The sequence below is a fragment of the Monodelphis domestica genome, chromosome 5 (assembly GCF_027887165.1).
Source record: "Monodelphis domestica isolate mMonDom1 chromosome 5, mMonDom1.pri, whole genome shotgun sequence".
Classification (NCBI taxonomy): Eukaryota; Metazoa; Chordata; class Mammalia; order Didelphimorphia; family Didelphidae; genus Monodelphis; species Monodelphis domestica.
The window spans coordinates 319,278,377-319,299,171 of NC_077231.1; the positions used below are offsets into that span (position 1 = coordinate 319,278,377).

The 20,795-nt window shown below is 44.9% G+C and overlaps 1 protein-coding gene across 7 annotated transcripts in view; it reads left to right on the top strand.

The window, feature by feature from the left end:
* CRPPA (CDP-L-ribitol pyrophosphorylase A) overlaps window positions 1-20,795 on the top strand; it is a 249,321-nt gene that overhangs the window by 76,574 nt on the left and 151,952 nt on the right. For all 7 annotated transcript variants that reach the window (XR_473753.3, XR_473754.3, XR_008912541.1 and 4 more), the window contains exon 6: window positions 18,074-18,165. Coding sequence is in view for 4 of the 7 variants with exons in the window: in XM_007505429.3 (XP_007505491.1) it covers window positions 18,074-18,165 (92 nt within the window). In the remaining 3 variants the exon portion in view is untranslated. The remainder of the gene's footprint in view (window positions 1-18,073; window positions 18,166-20,795) is intronic.

A 20,795-nucleotide genomic window follows, 5' to 3' on the forward strand; every position in this document is an offset into this window, starting at 1 on the left:
CCTCAGTTCATACAAATTGACTCAGTTTCTCTGCCATCATCTCTATTACTTCTAAGAGTACAATAGTATTCCACTCCATCTGTATCCCATAATTTGTAGCTTGATAAGCATTACTACCAAACCACAGTTTTTTGTCACCACAACAATTGCTGCTCTAAATAATTTAGTACATAGAAGGTCTTTTCCTCTTTCATCACCTAATACTGAGAGGCAGGTAGGCAGAATAGGGAATAGAGCTTTGTACTAGAGTTAGGAAGATCTGAATTCAAATCTAGCTTTGGGCACTTACTTGCTATCAACCTTGTGCAAATCACTTATCCTCTATTTCCCTCATCTGTAAAATGGGGAAAACAGGTCATTGTGAGGCTATTTGTGAAGCTCTTCACAGAGTCTGTGGCCCATGGAAGTTCCTTAAGAAATGCTCATTTCCTTCCTACTTTCTTACTAGCTCATAATTCCAAATTGCTTTCCAGAAGGGTGGCTCGATTCTCAGCTCCACAGTGTTTCACTGTGCCAGTTTTCCCACAGCCCTTCCAACATCTATTTCCCTTTGTTGTCAGGTTTGACAATTTAATAGGCATCAAGTGGAGCCTCTAAGTTTCTTTAACTTGCTTTTCTCTAATACTCATCTGAAACATTCCCCGCCCCCCCCATATGGCAAATTGATAGCTTGGATTTCTGCCTTAGAAAATTTCCTATTCATAAACCCTCACCATTGATCAACTGGAGGATAATTTTTATTTTATTCAGTTTGAATCAGCTCCTTAATATAGCTTAGAAATGAATGCCGGGTGGCCGCTAGATGGCTCCTTGGATGGAGAGCCAGCCCTGGGTTCAAATTTGGCCTCAGACACTTTGTAGCTGTATGATCCTTACATAAGGCAAGTCTCTTAACCCTCATTGCCTAGCCCTACACAGTATTGATTCTAAGACAGTTTAAAAAACAAAGAAAGAAAACCCTTGTCAGAGCCTTGCTATAAATATTTTGAACTTTTAATAGCTGCATTGAATTTGTGTAAAACTTTTAAATTTTATGCATTCAATTTATTATTAGAAAGTAATCAGATGTACATAATCAAAACAGTTTTAAAAGTGCCCCCCCCCTTTAGGGTCTCCAGACACTGGCCCTGTTTCTTCAGGAGCCCCAAGCAAATAGTGAGCTTTTAGGAAAAACTAGTTAACGTGCTGATGATGTATGACACAGTGGGTAAGCCCATAGGATTGGGTCACGGAGTAGGATGAGGACAGTCAAGCCTGGAGAGGTGGGAAGGGGAATTTGAATCTGGGTCACAGCTCCTTCCTGAGCTCTGAGCTCCAAGTGTGACTTAATGACCTGAGCTTTACGCTTCCTCCAGCGTCTAACTGTTTCTCCATGCCGTGGAGGCTCATGAAATCTGTGAATTTGTTTTAAGCTGAACAGACTATCTCTGTCTCCCCTAGTCGCAGAGCTGCTGCTAGGATGAAGGGAATCATGCATCTCTTTTGTCACAGGCGAGTCATTCACAGCATTACAAATGACATTTTTCTCCGTCAAAATTTGCTGAAGAATATTCTGAATTCAGTCCCCCCTTTGGACCAGGGCGTGCCTGAGCTTTTTGGTTTGGTTGGTTCTGAATTTCTCGAAGAATTTGATTCGGAGCACAAGCCTTTCTCTGTGAGAGTGCTAATAACCTGGCAGCGCCAAGATAAAACAGCAGAGTCTGATTTGATAAGTTTGTAAACAGCCACTTCACAAAGAGGTATTGTCCTTTTTTGAACAAACTTGTCAAGCCCACCCAGGCCTGCAGTGCGTGCTCAGACCTACCCCAACTCTGCAAGCAGTTGCACATGCCAGCAGTAACATACTTGAACTAGATTTACATAAGCAATACAAACAGTCCCCAACCACACTTAATTGAATATGCTGACCATATCTTGGCAAAGGGATCAATATTGAGCTTTTTTTAAAATTATAAAAAGAAAAATCCTTATGAAATTTCCAAGAAGGTTTGCCTTTGTTTTCTCATACCATCATTCCTTCATCCTTTGGATGGATCCCATTTTGCAACTCAATGAAAAGGGTTTTTTTTTTTTTTAGTTTTCTTCTGTTCTTTCCTGATTGTGTCTTTAGAAAACTCGATGATTTGGGGCAATAAAAGAAATTAATGGGCCCTCTTTTCACAGATTTTATGGAACTATGGAAGGTGGGCCGCTTTCCCATTTGAAAGGGTTCAATTTTGATTAACCAGATTTACATCATTGTTAATGACTGAGAAAAGAGTCTGTGTCTTTGTCTGTTCATTAATAATTTCCATTTAGTGGATGTTCACAGGCTCCATTACTGGAAATTTGATTTCTCCCAAAATACAAAGGCTGGGGATTTGGAAATTAAACTGACATTCAGAGAGGCCCTTTTTATGGGAACGAGACAAAGAGATACTTTTCACTGGGAGATTTTTCTAGATTGTCAACATGCTCAGAGGCTTTTCCAAGGTGACATCGAGGGGTGGTGGCATTGTTTCTCAAGTCATGCTGGTACTTACCCAACTGGGGCCCTGCCTTCACGCATGACAAGGGCAGCCAAGTTTGCTTCTGGATTTGTAGCCTTTCCCGAAGGAGTAAAATCAAATCACATGTGAATAAAATTGGTTCTGCATTGTTGGGAGCGGGGCACATTTAATGGATTAGAGTGTGCCGCCTTCATGCATATGAAGAAAAGAATGCCTTTATTTCTCAGGTCTCTTCAAACTGTTTTCTGTTTTATTAAAGAAGAAATGGACTTTGAACCAGGTTGAAAAACCAAGGAAGCTGGATCCGGGAATCCTGCCGCCTGGGTCCCCTGTTGCGGCAGGTTCTGGTCCCGACACCGTTTTCATTGGCGCCGTCCTTCCTTCCTTCCCCAGGCATTTCCATTACTCCCATTGTACACTGACAATGTAAAGTGCCACAGACGATTTACGTAAGGACCTTCATCTGGGACATTTCCCGACTGCTCTCTCCGGCCTCGTTTTCCAATTTTTCACATTCTATTAGCAGAACTTCTTTGTGCCAATACTGTGTTTGTTCTTTGCTCTTTTGATGATACTCTTGTCAAGTGTGTTCTGTGAGTCTATAACGAAGTGGAAGAACATTTGCGTCAAGCTTTAATTAGTCAGGGAAGGAGGGAGGCCCTGGGATTTGGTGGCAGTTTGACTCATTTGAATTCCTCTTTGAGGCTGCTCATTCCAGAGAGAGACATTTGGCCAAAGACTAGACCCAATCGGTTTCACCTTTGGCTCTGCAGCCAGCTTTCCACTGCTCTGGCAAGAAGAGCTGCTCTTCAGAGAGCCCCGACATCTAAGAGTTCTGTGCGTGTGGGAATCCTGGGGATCTGGTTATTCCCGTCTTGCACCGACCATGGACGTGGGGGCTTCTCGAGACCACCAGGGCTCTTCTTTGTGTTTTGTCTTTTTTTTTTTGATCCGCAGTGCTTAGCCCTGTGCCTGGCACATTCTGCCTATAAACAAAGGCTTAGGGATTCATTGACTGTGTGGCCAACACTCATAGTGGCTATCTTTCTTTGAGCCCTTCTTTCCTCACCTTTAAAATAGGAAGCATCCTTGTACATCTCCACAGGTCTATAGTCATAGGAAATGGGAACCAAAGTTACTGAATCTTCTGGAGATTTGATTTCTCCCTTCAAAGAGCAAGTGTAGCTGATGCATGTCAGTAACTCCAAAGTTACCCGGACAGTGAGAGATGGACCGCTTGCAGCTGAGGTAACGATAGCCCCCAGTGCAGCAGCTATTCCAAACTCTGATGTAGGTAAGAAAAATAAAAGCTCACTATTTATGCTCACAGCTAGTGAATTATAATTTGTGACTATCTTGATGAGTCACTAACTTTTGCAACTTGCCTTTCTCAGATTCTTGGAGACAGAGAGCCAGAGACAGAGAGAGAGACAGAGAGGGAGACACTGACAGAGAGAGGGAGAGACAGACACAGAGAAAGACAGAGAGAGGGAGAAAGAGAGAAAGACAGAGAAAAAGATATTATACATTATGACAGGTTAAAAAGAAAAGAGAGCATTACGAATTCAGAAAACAGTAATATTGGGACAGGTACAAACTTGTGCGGGAGACAAGGTGGCACATCTACATCTGCTTTTTGCTCTGATTTTCTCAGTAAAGGAAAACTTGTCCTCCTTTCAGTGACTCCTTTAAAAAATGTAGGCAAGATTTGATCAGAGAAAACATCCTCAAAGAATCTGCTCCAGTCCTAGTGCCCTTGAGGTAAGACTGTTTGAGCCTTCTTGTTGAAACATGCAGATTCAGGGATCTCACCGATGTCTCCCCGAAGCCCTCTGACCCTCCATCCCATGTTAACACAGCAGATGCACGTCAAATATCCAGTTTTCTCACAAATCAAAAATTGACGGTTTGTTTGGCTGCCTTGCACTTTTCCGTCATTGATTGGCTACTTTTTCTTTTCTTCCCCAAAGAGTTTTTCTCTTTCAGGGGTATTTGGGGTCTCTTGATATAACTGGGTCTAAGCCAGACACCCTTTAGATCAAAATGGTGTCTCTAGCTGTTTTTCTTCTCATCTTCTTAATGTTGATTTTAAGTGTTTGCTGTTAGACAGAAGATTAGCACTGCTTATAAGGCTGCGAGCTAGACACAAAGAATTCAGCAGAGAGTGCTCTAGACTCCTTCGAGGAGAGGAAAGAAGCTATTATTCACACATTGCAAGGATTAGACTTTGGAGCATATGATTGGAAAGGACTGAATTTGGACTTTGATGATTGTTTCTTGTTCAGCTAAGAATAGAGAAATTTTAGCATGGGAGGCCAGCGTATTGGACAGTCAAGCCCAACAGAAGAATCTCATGGTAGGAGAGTTTGGGAGGAAATTGAAGCCAGATTTCTGGGTCGTCTGCCCACTGGCTTATAGAACTCATTGGAAGTGTTTAGGTTCCTTGTGTCTCTTCCATGGTCAGTGAGTCTTTCATGTTTCCTGTGGGCATGATCCTGCTCACTCATGAGACCTCTGTGGAGTCCAGCTGTCAGAGGCACGAATGTGGGCTTTGCTTGCTCTGCATTCAAGTGCCCTTGAACTTTGCCAAGCTAGAGAAGAAGTTTGTAGATTGGGCATGTTATCAGCATTATGTCCCTGTGAAGTTCAGTGTTTAGAGCAACCTTGCCTTGCCTTTTGCTTTCTTATCCTTGAAGGAAGTAAAGCCATGTATGTACTCTGAAAGATGGAGCCAACATTCCAGACACGGGGAGAAGAGTCTCTCAGAGCATGGAAGGAAGGTCAACTTTTTGGCCAACTTCCCAAAGCTGGAGATTCTTTGCATCTCTCATGGTCTCTCCTGAGAACAAGAATGGAATTCATCCAGTGGATTGGAGCACATGGCTGCTAGTTCACCCATTGGAGCTGAAGAGGGGTCCTCTTTGAAGATGGCCCAGCCTGTAAGAGTAAGGGACTGAAGACATGCCTTCATCTTGACACTTGACTGAAACTTGAGACAGTTTCAAAGGAGGGAGACAGATGCAATCTGCTCCTGTCTCAAGCAGTGGTGCGCCATATTCTTGGGTGTGGAGAGCATGATTGGAATTGTTACACCTTCTCCATCCATCTATTTCAAGAGCAGAGAAACCATAGACTGGGAATCAGTGGGGTTCCCATATACTTCCCACCCTCACTGTACACACTCGCCAGCAGAAGGTGTGGAGATGCTGGTGGCACCATGGGATGGTCTCTAAGACTACCTTTGCTCCCCAGGCTACATGAAGACAGGCTCCCCATTGACAAAGCTTCCTTTCATGCTTAGTTGCAAATTGCTTTAATGGATGGTTGGGGTCTCTCAATTGGAGTTTTTTCAATGTTCTGTGAAAGCAAAGATTCCCCATCCCCTAGGACAGCATTCTTTGGAGGCAGTCAAAGGAGTATGCTAAGAACAGGAGTGATGGTGGGAAAGAGGGGGTGATTCTCAGTAGGGAGAACCAGAACTTAATCCTGGGTGAGATGGAGTGGCAGTCATGTACCTCAGGCTCTTGGGTCTCCAGTTGAGGGAGACCTCTGAGGCCATCTGGCTCATCCCCTCATTGGACAAATAAGTGATCTGGACCCTGAGAAGTTAAGAGACTTGTTCAAGGCCCCACTTGCAACAAGCATCAAAGGCAGGATTTGAACCTAGATGCTTTGATACTAGAGTTAGTGGTTTTTTTCCTGCAGTTTTACTGGAAACCAAGAGCAGAGAAGTTCAAGTCTTGGCACTTCTGCATATAGGCTTTGTGGTGTTGGGCCAATGGCTTAATGACGTTCTGGAATAAATTCCCTCATCTGCATAATGGAAGGTGCCTGCCTAGCCTGTCCCACAGGGGGTTTCTGGTGCTTAAATAAGATCAGGTCTATCAGGCAATCAATGGGGCATTCATTAAGCACTATCTAAGAATTCCCCCTGGATTCTGGACCACAGTCATGGGTGAAGGCTTCACAGGCATATTCTTCAGTCAATGGAGAACGGGGGAACAAGAAGCCCATCACCTTACAGCTGGTCTACAAAGACAGAGCATGCATTAGGGGTGGTCTGAGGCAGAAAGATAAATTGGGAGGAGATCATACAGTTCTGGAAATGGGAGGAGATTGAGGAAGGGGCATGTTTTAGAAACGAAGCCATTTTCTCGCCTAGGAAGAGCATTCCTTCCCAAGGGAACCCATTCCTCCAGAGTTTCTCCATGTTAATGATGCCTGTCTACCCTTAGGCCTTTGCAGTTATGTCAGGTTCCCTAATGGCACAACCAGACAAGCCAGGCCAGGGTCTAACCCCCGAGCATGCTTTATATTAGGTCACTGGGGTTGTGAAGATACCAAGAAAAAAATGAAATCGAACGAATGGGACAAAGTGAGGTTGTGTATTCCAGGTCTGATGATCTCTGTGTTCCTCCTGACAAAAGGGTGGTGAGATTCGAGCCAAGTCCGAGTTCAGAAAGAGGCCCCTGGGCTTCCAGGTTCTGACCCACTGCCGAGTCTCCCTGTGATCACAAGCGAGTCACTTAATTGCCCCATACATAAAGGAAGATAATGATGGCTGCCCACTGCTCACCCCTTGGTAAGGATTAATTAGAATTTACAACAATATCTAACATTCTTTGAGCTCTTTGATCCTTGTAATGATAGCTAAGGCAACATATTATTATTGTTGTTGTTGTTATTATTATTATTTTATGCCCTTGATCCTTTTTTTGTTAAGTTTCAAGTTAAATTCCAATAGCCTTTTCTCATTCCTTCAATAATGAACCACAACTTTTTCTGTAACTGTGGGTTCCTTTTGACCCCATCGGCATGGAAAGGTACTTGAGGGATGGCATGCGTCCAGCTAGATCCTGGTGTTGGGGCTTTGGGGGCTTTCACTACCGCCATGCTCCTTCTCTCTACTCACGCTTGGAAAACACTCCCTAAGTTTCTCCCCTTTGGCTTGAGGCATCTTTTCCTTCTAGACATTCAAATAAACCTTAGAGTCCTTCTGGATCCTTTCCTGCCCCAATAGTGGGGGCTTTGATCTCCTCCCCAAAGGGCTTTGTGTATACTGAGTATCCATGTATCTCTGCACAGTTTGTCATGCCCCCCCCCCCCCAACAGATCCTTGAGGCAAGGGAGCTTCCATTTGGGCCTCTGCACCCATGATGCCTAGAACTTTACCTGGCAAACAGTAGGCACTTAATACATGCTTGTTGACTGATTAGTCCATCTCATTCTTGGCTGAATGATTCCTTTGTGTGAAAACTCTTGTTCTTAGAGATGCTTCATCAATTCACCTGGCTCCCATGCTCCCCTTGGGCAGTTTGTGAGCATGTTTCTGTATGTGTGAGGCAGTGGGAGGGTGAGGATGATGGCCCTCCTTATTGCTCCTCTTACCCTACCCTATGGATGGCGTGTCAGTAGAAGGTATAAAATCACAGTATCTTCTGAACTGAGTATTGATGAGCGTGTGATGGCGGTAAATCTGAGTGTGTTGGACTAAATATTTGGTAACGGTTTCTTCCTAACATCCAGGCCCATCTCTGACATATCCTGGCTGGGTGACCTGAGGCAAGTTATTCAAACTGTCTGGGCTCCAGGCAGCTCTTTAAGACAACCAGGGGCAGAGAAAGTGCCAGCCTGCTTGCACCTTGGGGGGACATTCCAGATGCAGTCAGTCCTACTCAGGGTTTTACCCAGCTCAAAAATAGCAAGCACTTCCTCACTCTGGAGAACAGTCCTGGGGAGTGTTTGGCTGGCTAAAACGAGTCTGGGGTACACGGCTCCTCATTTTCCCACAAGTCCAGATCACGGTCCAGGAAGCACAATGGACTTCTCACCAGGAGATGGGGTTCAAATCCACTTCCTAGCTGGGTGACCTCTGTCGAACTACTTGGCCTCTCTCAGCCTTTGTTTCTTCATCTATAAAATGGAAACAATGACATTTATCCTATCTAACCCACTGGATTGTCGGGAGGAAAGTACTTCATGCACTCAAAACGCAGTGTCAGTTTGTGCTGCTCTCTGTGGTTCTCTGATGAGAGGGAATGCTGGCCACTGGAGATCCCAGACTTCAGAGTCAAATTCACTTTGACTTGTTTTCTCCAAGTTCAGTTGCCCTTGGATGGCTCTTGGAATCAGCACTGCTCATCTCACCTGTGAACAAACCAGAACAGTCCTGGCCTCGGGGAGCTTCCATTCTACCAGGGGAATCCAGAAGTTGGTGTATAAGCATAGGCAAAAGCAGGGAGATTCCCAGCTGCGGGGAACTCCCAGATGAGGAAACTCTCTCCTTGGTACCTCCTTTGAGAAGCTTCCTTGCCTTGCTCTAGACCTTCCCTCCTGTGCCCTCTGCTCTATGTTGACATTACATGTACTCCAAGGGAGAGAGGCTAGCTTGGGTAAAGAGAAAGAAAGGTCTCATGGAGGTTTCCTCCTGAAGTGGTGCCAAGACAGTCTTGGGGTTGTTTCCCAATTTGTAAAATTGCTGTTGATTTAGCCTTGAGCCCTTCTTGAACAGACACTGGATTCTTCTGGTAGTTTTTTAGATGTGTGGGAAGAAAACATCACCGTGGCAATGTGAGGCTGTGCCTTGGACGTTCCCTTCCCATGGGGTCCCACCAAGGGAAGAGACGAGAGACCCAGGATGGAACCTCAGGGACCTACAGAGCTCATGGGTCTGCCAGTTTAAGAAGGGGAGGGAGATTGTTAACTCGCCTTTGTTGGGCTTTAGAGGCGCAGGGGCATGTGGTCTTTCCCCAGACCACCGATGCTGGCAGACTTCCTTAAGTTAAGCAGGTGGAAGGGTGGCCAGAAGGGAGGTCTATGGAGTAGTGGATAGTCATGTCCCCATTCGTGAGAAAAGTGACACCCTTCAAGTCTGCACCACGCAAAGTCATAATTATGTAAAAGATGCTCATTTGTTCTAGCCCTTGCAAGGATGTAATGTCGAGGTAAAAAAATATGGTCATTACTCACCTGATTGGGCCCTAGCTAGTTGATGGGGAGTGGGAGGAAAGAACCAGGCAGTCTAGTCGCCACTCTGCTGTTTGCCAGAGGGGTGTATGTTTCTGACACCCTGGTCTTCTGTCTTAGGATCCATATTTGGTGTCAGGTCTAAGACAGAAGAGCAGTAAGGGCTAGACAATGGGGGTTCAGTGACCTGCCTTGGAATAGAAACACAGAAGAAAAACAACTGCTTGACCACATGGATCGATGTGGATATGACTGGGGATGTAGATGCTAAGTGATCACCCGAGTGCAAATATCAATAATATGGAAATGGGTCTTGATCAATGACACATGTAAAACCCAGTGGAATTGCGCATTGACTACAGGAGGGGGAAGGAAGGAGAGGAGGGAAAGAACATGAATCATATAACCATGGAAAAATATTCTAAGTTAATTAATTAAATAAAAATTTCCAAATAAAAAAATAAATGATTTACCTAGGGTCACATAGCTAGAAAGTATCTGAGGTCAGATTTGAACCCAGGACCTTTCTTCTCCAGGCCTGGCCTCTCTGCCCACTGAGCCACCTAACTGTCCCTTGAATGATATTCTTAAAGCACTCTTTTGATTGGGTTATACTCTTGTGCAACAAACTTCCTTAGCATTCTTTTGCCTCAAGGACCAGATCCAGACTCCTCTGTCATTTCAGACCCTTCATAGCCCAGCTCCAAGCCTCTTGCCATATTGATGATACATTATTCTGCTTCATGAAGCACTCTGTAGTTGCAAGCTGGTCTGAGGTCTTCACAAACAATGGGCCACTTCCTGTCTCCATGCCTTTGTCCAGGCTGTGCCTGTGCTTGGAATGCTCTGCCTTTTCTTCTCTCCCTCTTAGATTCCTTTATTTCCTTCTAAGCTTAGCTCAAGCAAACCTCCAAAGGAAGCCTTTCCTCCTCTCTTTAGCTGCTAGGACCCCATCTGGTACCCCGTGTGCCCCTTGCCTTGTATTTATGTTGCATTTGGATTTTACATAACTAGGTATGTATCTGTGCCATTTCTCGTGGAGGGCCAGAATGGTTACATTTCTACTTGAGTATTCCTATTGGCTAGTAGCTGGCAGGGGCTTAATGCGCCCTTCTGGATGAAGTCATGGATGGATCTAAGTTGTTGGAAGCAAGAATTAACGGACATGGAAGGGAGGTACCTGCTTCATGGCTGTGGATTGGCAATAAACAGGCTATGTCTTCTTGACCAAACTGGCTCAGAGTCCTTTCAAGAGACTCCTCCATCCAGGAGGTGACATTATACTGCTGAGGTCCAATGCAGAACCTCCCATTCCAGATGGTCTCTGGGCCTGGGGACAGTCAGCTCTCCTTGGCATCTGACCCCGTGCTCAGAGTAGGCAGCTTGTGTGAGTGGCACACAAAGCATGTCTCGTGTGGACAAGAGGTTGTCAGGAATTGTTTTATAGGGTTCTACAGTAAAATAAGGCATCAAGGGTCTGCTTTCTTTCAGACAAAAAATGAGTTCCGAGATAGAAAATAAAGGTTAGGGATAATGAGCATTTGCTTGGTTGGCGAAGCAGATTCTCTGCTTGGGATCATAGGAGAGCTGGGCTCCTTCCCAGAGGTGATCAAGTTCTCCCCCCCTCTCTCCCCCCGCCCCCCCCCCCATCGTTCTCAGCTCAGCTCGTTGTCTGTTAGTGCGGCCAGCAAAAAATCCAAGTCCTGAGGGATCAATCCAATTGGATGGCCATCCAACAGAATTAGGGAAATGGGAGCTTTTCATCCACTTGGTTTTTCCTGTGAAGATGGTCATTGGAATGACCAGGGATCTTGTCGGGTAGTCCTATGAATTCTAGGGTGTTTGGCTCCTGTTGGCAGATAATACAGAGCCATTGGTATCTGGAGAAACTTTTCCTCCAGACTTTTTCAAGTGCTTTGCACAATGGATGTTGCACAATGGATATTTCCAGATGCTGCTGCACACATTTGGTTAGCATATGTCCCCCTGTCTGACGCCTCCCATGACACTGATACTGCGTGGGCTGTTGAACAAAGTTATTCCTGTGGTCTCGTCTGTCTTGGAATTTTTCATGATTTTTACAGATTTATGGGAGACACCTAGTTTGAGGAGAGGCCTCGAGGCTCTACTGAGTCAAATACTTTTTTATAATCGACAAACAATAGACACAGTAGGATCTTGTATGCTCTACACCCACTCAGTTGTATGACAGTCCTGAAGATGTCATCTCCTGTTGCAAATTGTCTTTGGAGCCTGCCTGCTCCCTTCTTGGGTTTTCCATCCATTTGGATGTTTGATGTATGAATAGACCATTATCTGAGCAGTTTTATAGAGATGAGAAAGCTGGTATCGGGGCTGAGTAGCTGCTGAGGTTGTCTTGCTTGTCTTTTGGGGCCCTTGTAAGGCTGGTGAGCCTTTCTCTCCTTAGGGAGTCATTTCCACTTCCAGAATTCTTGAAAATGGATTCCCCGGGTGCTTTTGAACATTGTATGGCTTTGCCTTCTGTCTCTTCTGAACACCTTTGGCCAGGTCCAGTGGCTTTTCCCATCGTCCTCTCCTTGTTTTGACTTTGTCTCACAGGAGATGGGGTGGCTACCGCCTCACTGCCCTCAGTTTCTGCGGTCTGTTTTTAATTCCATTTTTGTTTATTTTCTGATTTCTGCTCATTTCACATCTGTTCCTTTAGACTTCCCCTGCTTTGGGGGATTCTTTGTGCTTGAAGATTGTCAGCGTGTTTGTTATGGTGTTAATATTCATGCTACATCCATTCACTTACTCCTTCTGTCAATCTGGAATCAGAGTAGCCTGATGCTCTTTTGCCATCTTCCTGCCATGTCAGGTGGCTGGAGCAGGTACTGTGGAGCACTTAATGCTTGGTCAGGCATGAGAGATGCTCAGGTCATCCAGTGCACCCTGGGCCATCGCCAGTCCTGCTGACTTTGATGACTCTGGAGGAGAGAATGAAACCGACAACTTGGTGCAACTCTACCTCCCAAAAATTCGATTCAGGTGCAAGTCAAGGAATCACCCTGTGGTGTCACTGGTCCCCTTTGAAGACTTTTGGCAAACACAATGTTTAAAGATGTGCGCTGCTTGTTGGTCAGTTGTGTCTGACTCATCCCGACTCCATTTGGGGTTTTCTTGGCAAAACTGCTGGAATGGTTGGCCATTTCCTTCTGCAGCTCATTTGACAGATGAGGAAACTGAGGCAAACAGGGTTAAGTGACTTCCCCAGGATACTAGCTACGAGAGTATCTGAGGCTAGAGTTGAACTCAGAAAAATGAATCTTCCTGACTTCAGGCGTTCTATCCACTGAGTCAACTAGCTGCCCCCTATTGGCATGGAGATAATTCAATCCCCGTGAGCTGATAAGATCACCAAGTTGGGTATTCAATGGAGAGAAGAGAAGAGGTCCCAGGAGAGAACCCTGAGAGATACCAGTGGCTAAAGGCTTGATTTGGAGGGTGATGTAGAAAAGGAGACAGAAGGAGCCATCAGGCAAACCTCCCTCTCTGATCTCATCTGCATGGACATAGGGAGAGACCTGGACAAACAGAAATCCATCTGTGTGCACAACTGCCCTCATTTGCTTGCTTAGTTATGCGGGGCATGACCGTGTCTTACTGAACCCATGCTGGCTTGAAGGGCTTATTGCTTTCTTTTCTGAGTTTTCACAAAATCTCTTCCATAGCATATTATTGAAATTTCCCCCAAACTGAAGCCAGACTCCCACTCCTTGGATTACAATCGGAAGAATCCTTTTGGTGATTCTTTTTTTTAAGTGGACATTTAGTTGTTTCTAGACCTTAACTGGGGGCAGCTAGGTGGTGCGGTGGAGAGTGCTGGACCTGGAGTCAGGAAGGCCCATTTTCTTGACTTCAAATCTGGCTTCAGGCCAATACTACCTCCTACTGCCTACATGACCTTGGGCAAGTCACTTTGCTCTTTTTGCTTCACTTTCCTCATCTGTAAAATCAGCTGGAGAAGGAAATGGCAAACCATTCCAGTCTTTTTGCAAAGAAAACACCAAATAGAGTCATGAAGAGTCAGACCTGACTGAAAGGACTGAAAAGCACCAGAGCAACAATAGACACTAACACACTGTTGGTGGAGCTGTGAGCTGATCCAAGCATTTTGGAGAGCAATTTGGAATTATGTCCAGAGAGGTCTAAAAGTCCGTGTAACCCTTAGGCCCACCAATACCAGTGCTGGGTTCCCAGGAGATCAGGGAAGGAGGAGGAAAAGAGCCCAGATGTTCCAAAATGCTTATAGCAGCTCCCTTGGTGGGGGCAAAGGGCAAGCCCATTGGTTGGGGAACAGCTGATCAAGTTGTGGCATATGATTGTGATGGAGTACTACCGAGCAGAAGGAACGGACGAACAGGACAGCAGAAAACGACACAACCGACTTGGAATGAGCTCCATGAAATGACAAAGAGTGAAATGAGCCGAACCAAGAGAACATCCTCTATGACCACAGAACTAATATTTGAAGACTCCTTGGTGCAAGGCCACGTCCAGAGGAACAGACGCATGCAAGACATCATTCACAAATGATTTTTGGTTGGATGATGCCTCCTGTGGTGCAGGCAGGGGTGGGAAGGGTAAGATATCTGGGAATTTAAACGAATAATAAAACAACAGGGGTGAGGCCCCACTGTCCTCTCCTCCATGATTCTTCCAAGATCTTGGACAAGCTTAGCAGTCATTGGTGAGCTCTTTTCCTGTCCTGGGATGCTTGGATCCTTGAGCATCTTTCCACCTGCCTCAGGTTTGACTTCTCTGTTATCTCTGGCCTCCAGCAAGCCTTTCTTGGTCAGAGAAAACCAAAGTGATGAAGCCCTGGGCTGCTGCAGGCCATGCCTCTTGTGACCTTTCTCTTGCCTCCAACAGAGATCAAAGGACATTCTTGGGATCGCGAGCATTTTTCTCAAGCCACAGCTTGTTTGGGGTCACAGCATTCCTGGCGTTCTTCTTAGCCGATTTTCACATTCTTTTAGAAAATTCATTCCTAGTTAGTTACCTGCTCTTGCTTCCAGAGCCCCAAGCTTCAGTTCAGAATGTTCCTGGGCAGCTCTGTGGCCCGATAGTCCTCTTTGGAGTCAGCTTTCCTGAGGTCCTCTGGGCCCTCCTTCAGAGACCTGCATTCTTCTACAGTGTGTGCCCTCAGGACCCTCGAGGCCTTTAGGGTGAGCTTTTGCAGCAAAATCACTTGGGTGGATCTTTTGGGGAGGTTTTTTGCTCATTCTTTTGGATTAATTCAGAATTTAGGACAGGCAGAGAGAGAGAGAGAGAGAGAGAGAGAGAGAGAGAGAGAGAGAGACAGAGAGAGACAGAGACAGAGACAGAGAGAGAGAGAGAGAGAGAGAGAGAGAGAGAGAGAGAGACAGAGACAGAGACAGAGAGAGAGAGAGAGAGAGAGAGAGAGAGAGAGAGAGAGAGAGACAGAGAGAGAGAGAGAGACAGAGACAGAGACAGAGAGAGAGAGAGAGAGAGAGAGAGAGAGAGAGAGACAGAGAGAGAGAGAGAGAGAGAGAGAGAGAGACAGAGACAGAGAGAGAGAGAGAGAGAGAGAGAGAGACAGAGAGAGAGAGAGAAAGAGAGAGAGAGAGAGAGAGAGAGAGAGAGAGAGAGAGAGAGAGAGAGAGAGAGAGGAGAGACAGAGGAGAGGCAGAGAGACAGAGAGACAGGGAGAGGGAGAGAGAAATGGAGAGAGGCAGAAAGAGACCATTTCCATATAAAACATGAACAGGAAAAGAGGATCATATGGGAAACCAAACATTTGTTACCCACGGCTTGACTTTTTCAAAGTATCCCAGAAATCGAGGCTGTCCTGCTGGTCTGGGTTGTCTTCTGAATGTCCTTCTGTTCCCTCACATGCATTTTAAAAGATGTTGATGATTGAACAAAAATCTCTCCTCCTCATTTCTCATAATGGGCAGTTGGCGCCTCACCTTTGGGGTCTTCTTCCTTGTTGCATCCCTCCACATCTCCCAGAGAAAAGGGGAAAAGCACCATCTTCCTAAGAGCTACACATATCCATAAGCATACCATAGCCATGTGGTGTCCATGTCCATTAATGAATAAAAGGCCTCTCAGGTTTCTCTAAAATTGATTAAAGCAAGCAGTGTGGAACAGAGAACGGCACACAGTGCTGGATTCTGAGCTACTACTGGGTCCAAACCTCAGCTTTCGCAGCTTCCTCCCCAGGTGAGATCGGATGAGTCACTTCCCATCCCGAGGCCTCAATTTCCTCATCTGTAAAAAGAGGGATTTGGACTAGCTTTTGACCTCGGAGGTCCCTCTCAGCTCTGAGGCTGGAAGCCTGTCGGTTTTGTTTTGCTTTGTTTTCTAGGTATTGGATTTCATTTTGACCAAATGATGATGATCATATATTAATGTAAATAATGGTTATATATGTACATAGACACACACGTGTTTATGTTGACCTGGGATCAAGTCCTGCCTTTGACTATTTTTTTAAAAAACCCTTACCTTCTATCTTTCAGAAGACAGACTGGGAATCGCTAAATAATTGGGGTTAAATGACCTGCCCAAGGTCACAAGTGAAGAAGTATCTGAGACCAGATCTGAACCCAGGACCTCCCATCTCTGAGCCTGGCTCTCTAGCCACGGAGCCACCTAGATTCTCTTGCCTCTGACTCTTAGTATGACTTCTTGGGCCTCAGTTTCTTCATCTGTAAAAGGAGGAGGTTTGACTTAATGGCCTCGAGTTCTCTTCCTTTCCATGGCACTAGCACATATTTTTTCCATCTCTGCCTGAGGTCAAGATGTGGGGCTTTGGTTGAAAAGTTCCTACATCCACGTTTCAGCTGTTGACTAGGTGGTGCTGGGTTTAAATGCTGCTTTTCAAGAAAGAAGAGAATGGCCTGAAAAGCGGCCGACTATAAACTTGATGAATCGACTCTTTGCTTTGTCTCCAAAAAATGGAGGCGACAGTGAGAAGAACAAGAGTGTCGTGCCCAGAACGGGGGGAGTCACTGCTGCACCGCTCTCTGCCCTCCGATCAGACCATGTCTGATGGGTTTTCTTCTGGTCTTGGTGCTGTTTCTAAAACTGGCAAACTCTAGAGCATCCCGAAGAAGCCTTTACCAAGCCTGTCCCGGGGAGGGGGCGGTGAGTCAGAAACCATGTCATGAAAGGCACAGCTAGAGACTCATTAAATCCCAGAGTCAGAGGGGCCCTCAGAGGTCATCGAGTCCAAAGCATCCCTGGAAAGAGTCGCCCACAGCTGACCCTGGGCTTGCCTGCCCAGCCCCTCCCAAGGCAGCTCCCATTGTAAGGAAGTTTTCTCCCTTAGATCCAGCCTAAAATGGCCTCTTTCTAGCTCCCACCCCTTGTTCCTGATTCTGCCCTCCGGGGCAAGCAGAACAGGACTGTCTGTTGGGCTATTTGGGGTGGAGAAGAGAAGAGAAGACTTCAGAACGCTCATTTCTGCTTTTGAAGAATGGACGGATTGTCTCGGGGCTGATGGATTAGGCTTCCTCTACGTCGAGGGTTCTTAGCCTAGACCCTGTTGGCGGCAGTCTGGCCAAGCCTGTGGACCCCCTCTCAGAATCATGTGCTTTTTTCTTTCTTTTTTAAACATAATTGAAGGAGGCACTAAATTTTGGTTAGAGTTTTGGGAAAATAAAGGTGCCATTTTGCTCCATCTAAGTTCATAGACCCCCATATATGCCTCTGTTGACCTTCTGGGCATCTATACAGTCCAGGCTAAGAGTCTGTGCATGTTCTTATAAGTTGGTGCAGTTCAGAGGATCATAAGTATGCCTACTATTTAGATATTGCTTTAAGTTTTCCAAAGCATCATGGAAATGCTCATATCATTTGATCCTCATAGCAACCTTGGCAGAGAGGTGTCATTATCCCCATTTTATAGGTAAAGAAACTGAGGTTGAGGCAGTTAGTGACTTCTCCAGGGTCATACAACTAGTTTGTTTCTGAGGTGAAATTTGAACTCATGTCTTCCAAAATCCCAAGTCCAGTCCTTTAGGATTCAATGTTTAGGGGCAGAATTTGCTCCAATGTGAGCAACTCATTGATGCTTTCCAAAAACTGAATTATTGACCTATTTGTTAGAGAATGAGTTCTTAATCAGTGGAAATGGTTAGCAGCTGCTAGTTGGGCATTTGCCAGGGATGGTTGAGATGAATTAGGGGCTGAATGAGGTCACTTCTACAATACTGTCCAATCCAAGAGCCCTGGATTCCCATATTATACTAACCTTCCTCCACTTCTTTTTTACAAATGAGGAAACTGATGCCTTGAGAGGGTTGATGACTTAATCAGGGTGAAAAAGAACTGGATCAGAAATTATATTTCTTGCTTTTTCCTAGTCAAGTAAAGTGGCATCTCTAGATCTCTCCACTTACTGAGTTCTCCTCAAGCTCCCCTTCTCTGTGGATATATGTTATTTGTACTGATTGACTTGATGGGAAGAAAATGATAACACAGAACCCCATTTTCTCTGCTGTTGCATGAAATAAGACGCCTTCCCCATTTCTCTGAACAAATTGTTTCTAGGAGTTGAAAGTGGATTTCAAAAGATTGTAGTTTTCACATTTGTAATATTTGTATCTTTTTTTTCTCAATCCCAGACAGGATTTCTCAACAGATTTGCATCATCATGGACACAAAAGAAGATGCTGGATGCATAGGTTTTCTTCAACTGCTGAAAAAAGAAATAGAAGTAAGTCCTTGTTCATGGAGTGGGTAACCTTCTTTTTTGTCCAGACCATGATTTTGTTTCCCTTCTCCACTCATGCCCTCTACACCTGCTGAAATTGCCTTCAAATTACTTTGTATTTATTTTCTATTTACTTTTTAGATGCATTTTGCTTCTTTGATAGAAAATCAATTCCTTGAGGCCAGGGACTATTTATTTTGTCTTGTCTCACATTTGTCTAGGGTGGTACCTGACACATAATACATAATGTGTGTAATGTGTATGTATACATATATATTTTAAAGACATTACCTTCTGTTTTAGAGTTGATACTAAGTATCACTTTCAAGAGATAGCAATAAGGCAGTTGGGGTTAAGTGACTTGCCCAGGGTCATGTAGCTAGGATGTGTCTGAATCCAGATTTGAACCCAGGACCTCGCATCTCCACATCTGATTCTCAATCCCCTGAACCACCTAGCTGCCCTTATAGTAGATATTTAGAAATACTTATTTAAGTGATTAGTTAAAATACTATCAGTGGGAAAAAGGGTAATTTTTTCTGAGCTTACTATTTCTCAAAATTTTTCATTCTATATTTGAATGGGGCAGCATGGCTAATGATATCTTTTCTTGATGGGTCCTTATCCCTACATGGGCCTTTGTTTGTGAGTATAACCCACTGGACCAAATATAGGGATTTTTGGGGAAGAAGTAGAATCTCTGAGAGGAAGGGCATCCCCTATCCCTTTATGGCCTTCAAGTGGAGTCTGAACAGCCACTTTTGGGGGAATCTTATAGAGGATTCATGTTCATGGATGGTTCGGACTAGTTGGCCTCCTCCCTTCCAACTCTGAGCCAATTGGGGAAAATACCAATTAATGGAAAATTATTTTGCTTTGTGAGATGAATGAAGGAGGCATCATTGAGGATCTGGGGTTGGTCCTGGCTCCACTGCTTCCTATATGTCTGATCTTAGATAAGACTCTCTGCTCTTGTATCTTAGTTCTCTCATCTATAAAATCAAGGTGGTGGCTTGGTAACGTCTAAGGTCCTTTCCAGCTCTAAATCTGGGACTCGATTCAGACTTTTCTCAGATTATAGTTCGGGGCTAATAGTGTTTGTGTCCTTTTATGCTTAAATCAGCATCATTTTGGAAGCAAAAATGCCCCCCACCAGCTCTCATGGAGGCTCACATTACCTCTCTAGATGAACTAGTGAGACATACGTTTTTAGCATTGGCTGATGTTAATTCGACAATACTCAGAATGCCACTTAATCAGAAAAATGAGTGCTGTTGGCAGCCATGTTTGGAGCTACTGTGCCTCTCAAGCCAGAAGCCTAGGGCAGAAATGTTGCCCAACAATGAACCTAATCAATGGGATTAAATGCAACTGTTCACAGCTTCATACATGTTCAGCCCCTCTTCGTGGAGACAATAAGCAACTGGCTTGGTCTGATTCTGAAGTCATAGTGGCCCCCAGTTAACCTCTTTGGGCTAAAAAGAAGCCATTTAATGCCTCTTTTTTAACTTTAGCTTCCTACACAGTGCCAGGTATACAGTAAGTGTTTCATAAATGTTTGTTGATTATAATGAATCAAACTGGCTGATGGTACCATTCCTCGAGTCTTCAGCTCCTCGATGAGGGACTAGAGGGGACCTCAGAGGTGATGTGTTGATGAGTTCTAGATTTCTGGATTACTTGATAGCAGCGTTTGTGGAGTAGCTGCCTCACCCCACTTACCTTTTTTTTTTTTTAAGGAGACCATAGAAAGCATGAGGTAAAAAGAGGATGGGAAGAAAGGCAGGATCACAAGTTGGCAGATAGTAAGTAGACAATTCCAAGTCCAGGAGGCAGCCCAGAGGAATGTAAATGGTCCAGGGATGCATGGAAGTTACCTTCCTTTTTTTGCCCTATTGGTTTTCTTTCTTTTTTTTATAAGTTTTGTAACTTACAAATATATATATATATTTTCCCTCATGCTCCCCTCTTTACTAGTTAAGGGGAAAAAAGAAAAAAAAACACACCACCAGCCTGTAACACATAAGGATGGTCAAGTCAACTAAATGCTCACATTGGCCACATCCAAAGAAAATGGGTGTATCATCACCTCCCCATCAGATGGAGGCCGACACATTTCACCCCGGGGTCATCCTTGGCCATTGTGTGGATCAGAGTTCTTGATTCTTCCCACAGCTGCCTAGGTTCCTAGTTTTCAGCCCAGGCCTTTCTCTCCTGTGTTCTGGCTGAGATTTTTACTACTTGGTGATCTTACCATTCCTGAGAAAGGGTGTGTGTGTGTGTGTGTGTGTGTGTGTGTGTGTGTGTGTGTGTGTGACATCAATGCTGTGGAAATCCAGTACCCTTCAGGGCAGAGTGGGGTGCTGTCGTGCCATATAATATACAATAGTCGGGTTGTTTTCCTTCGGGTTAATGAAAGGCTGTATGTAGTTGAAACTAAAGGAGGAAATCAGGAGTGTTTCTATCGAGCTGGTATTTGGAGATTCTGTTCAAGGAGCATCCTAAAGTCTCATTTTCATGGTAGCCTCGTGGGGAGTAGCTGGACGTGGTTATCTGTACAGTGTCGATTTAGGAGCTGACTGAGCAGTTAGAGACATAAACACACTTTCCAGGTTATGGGTGGGACCTTGTTA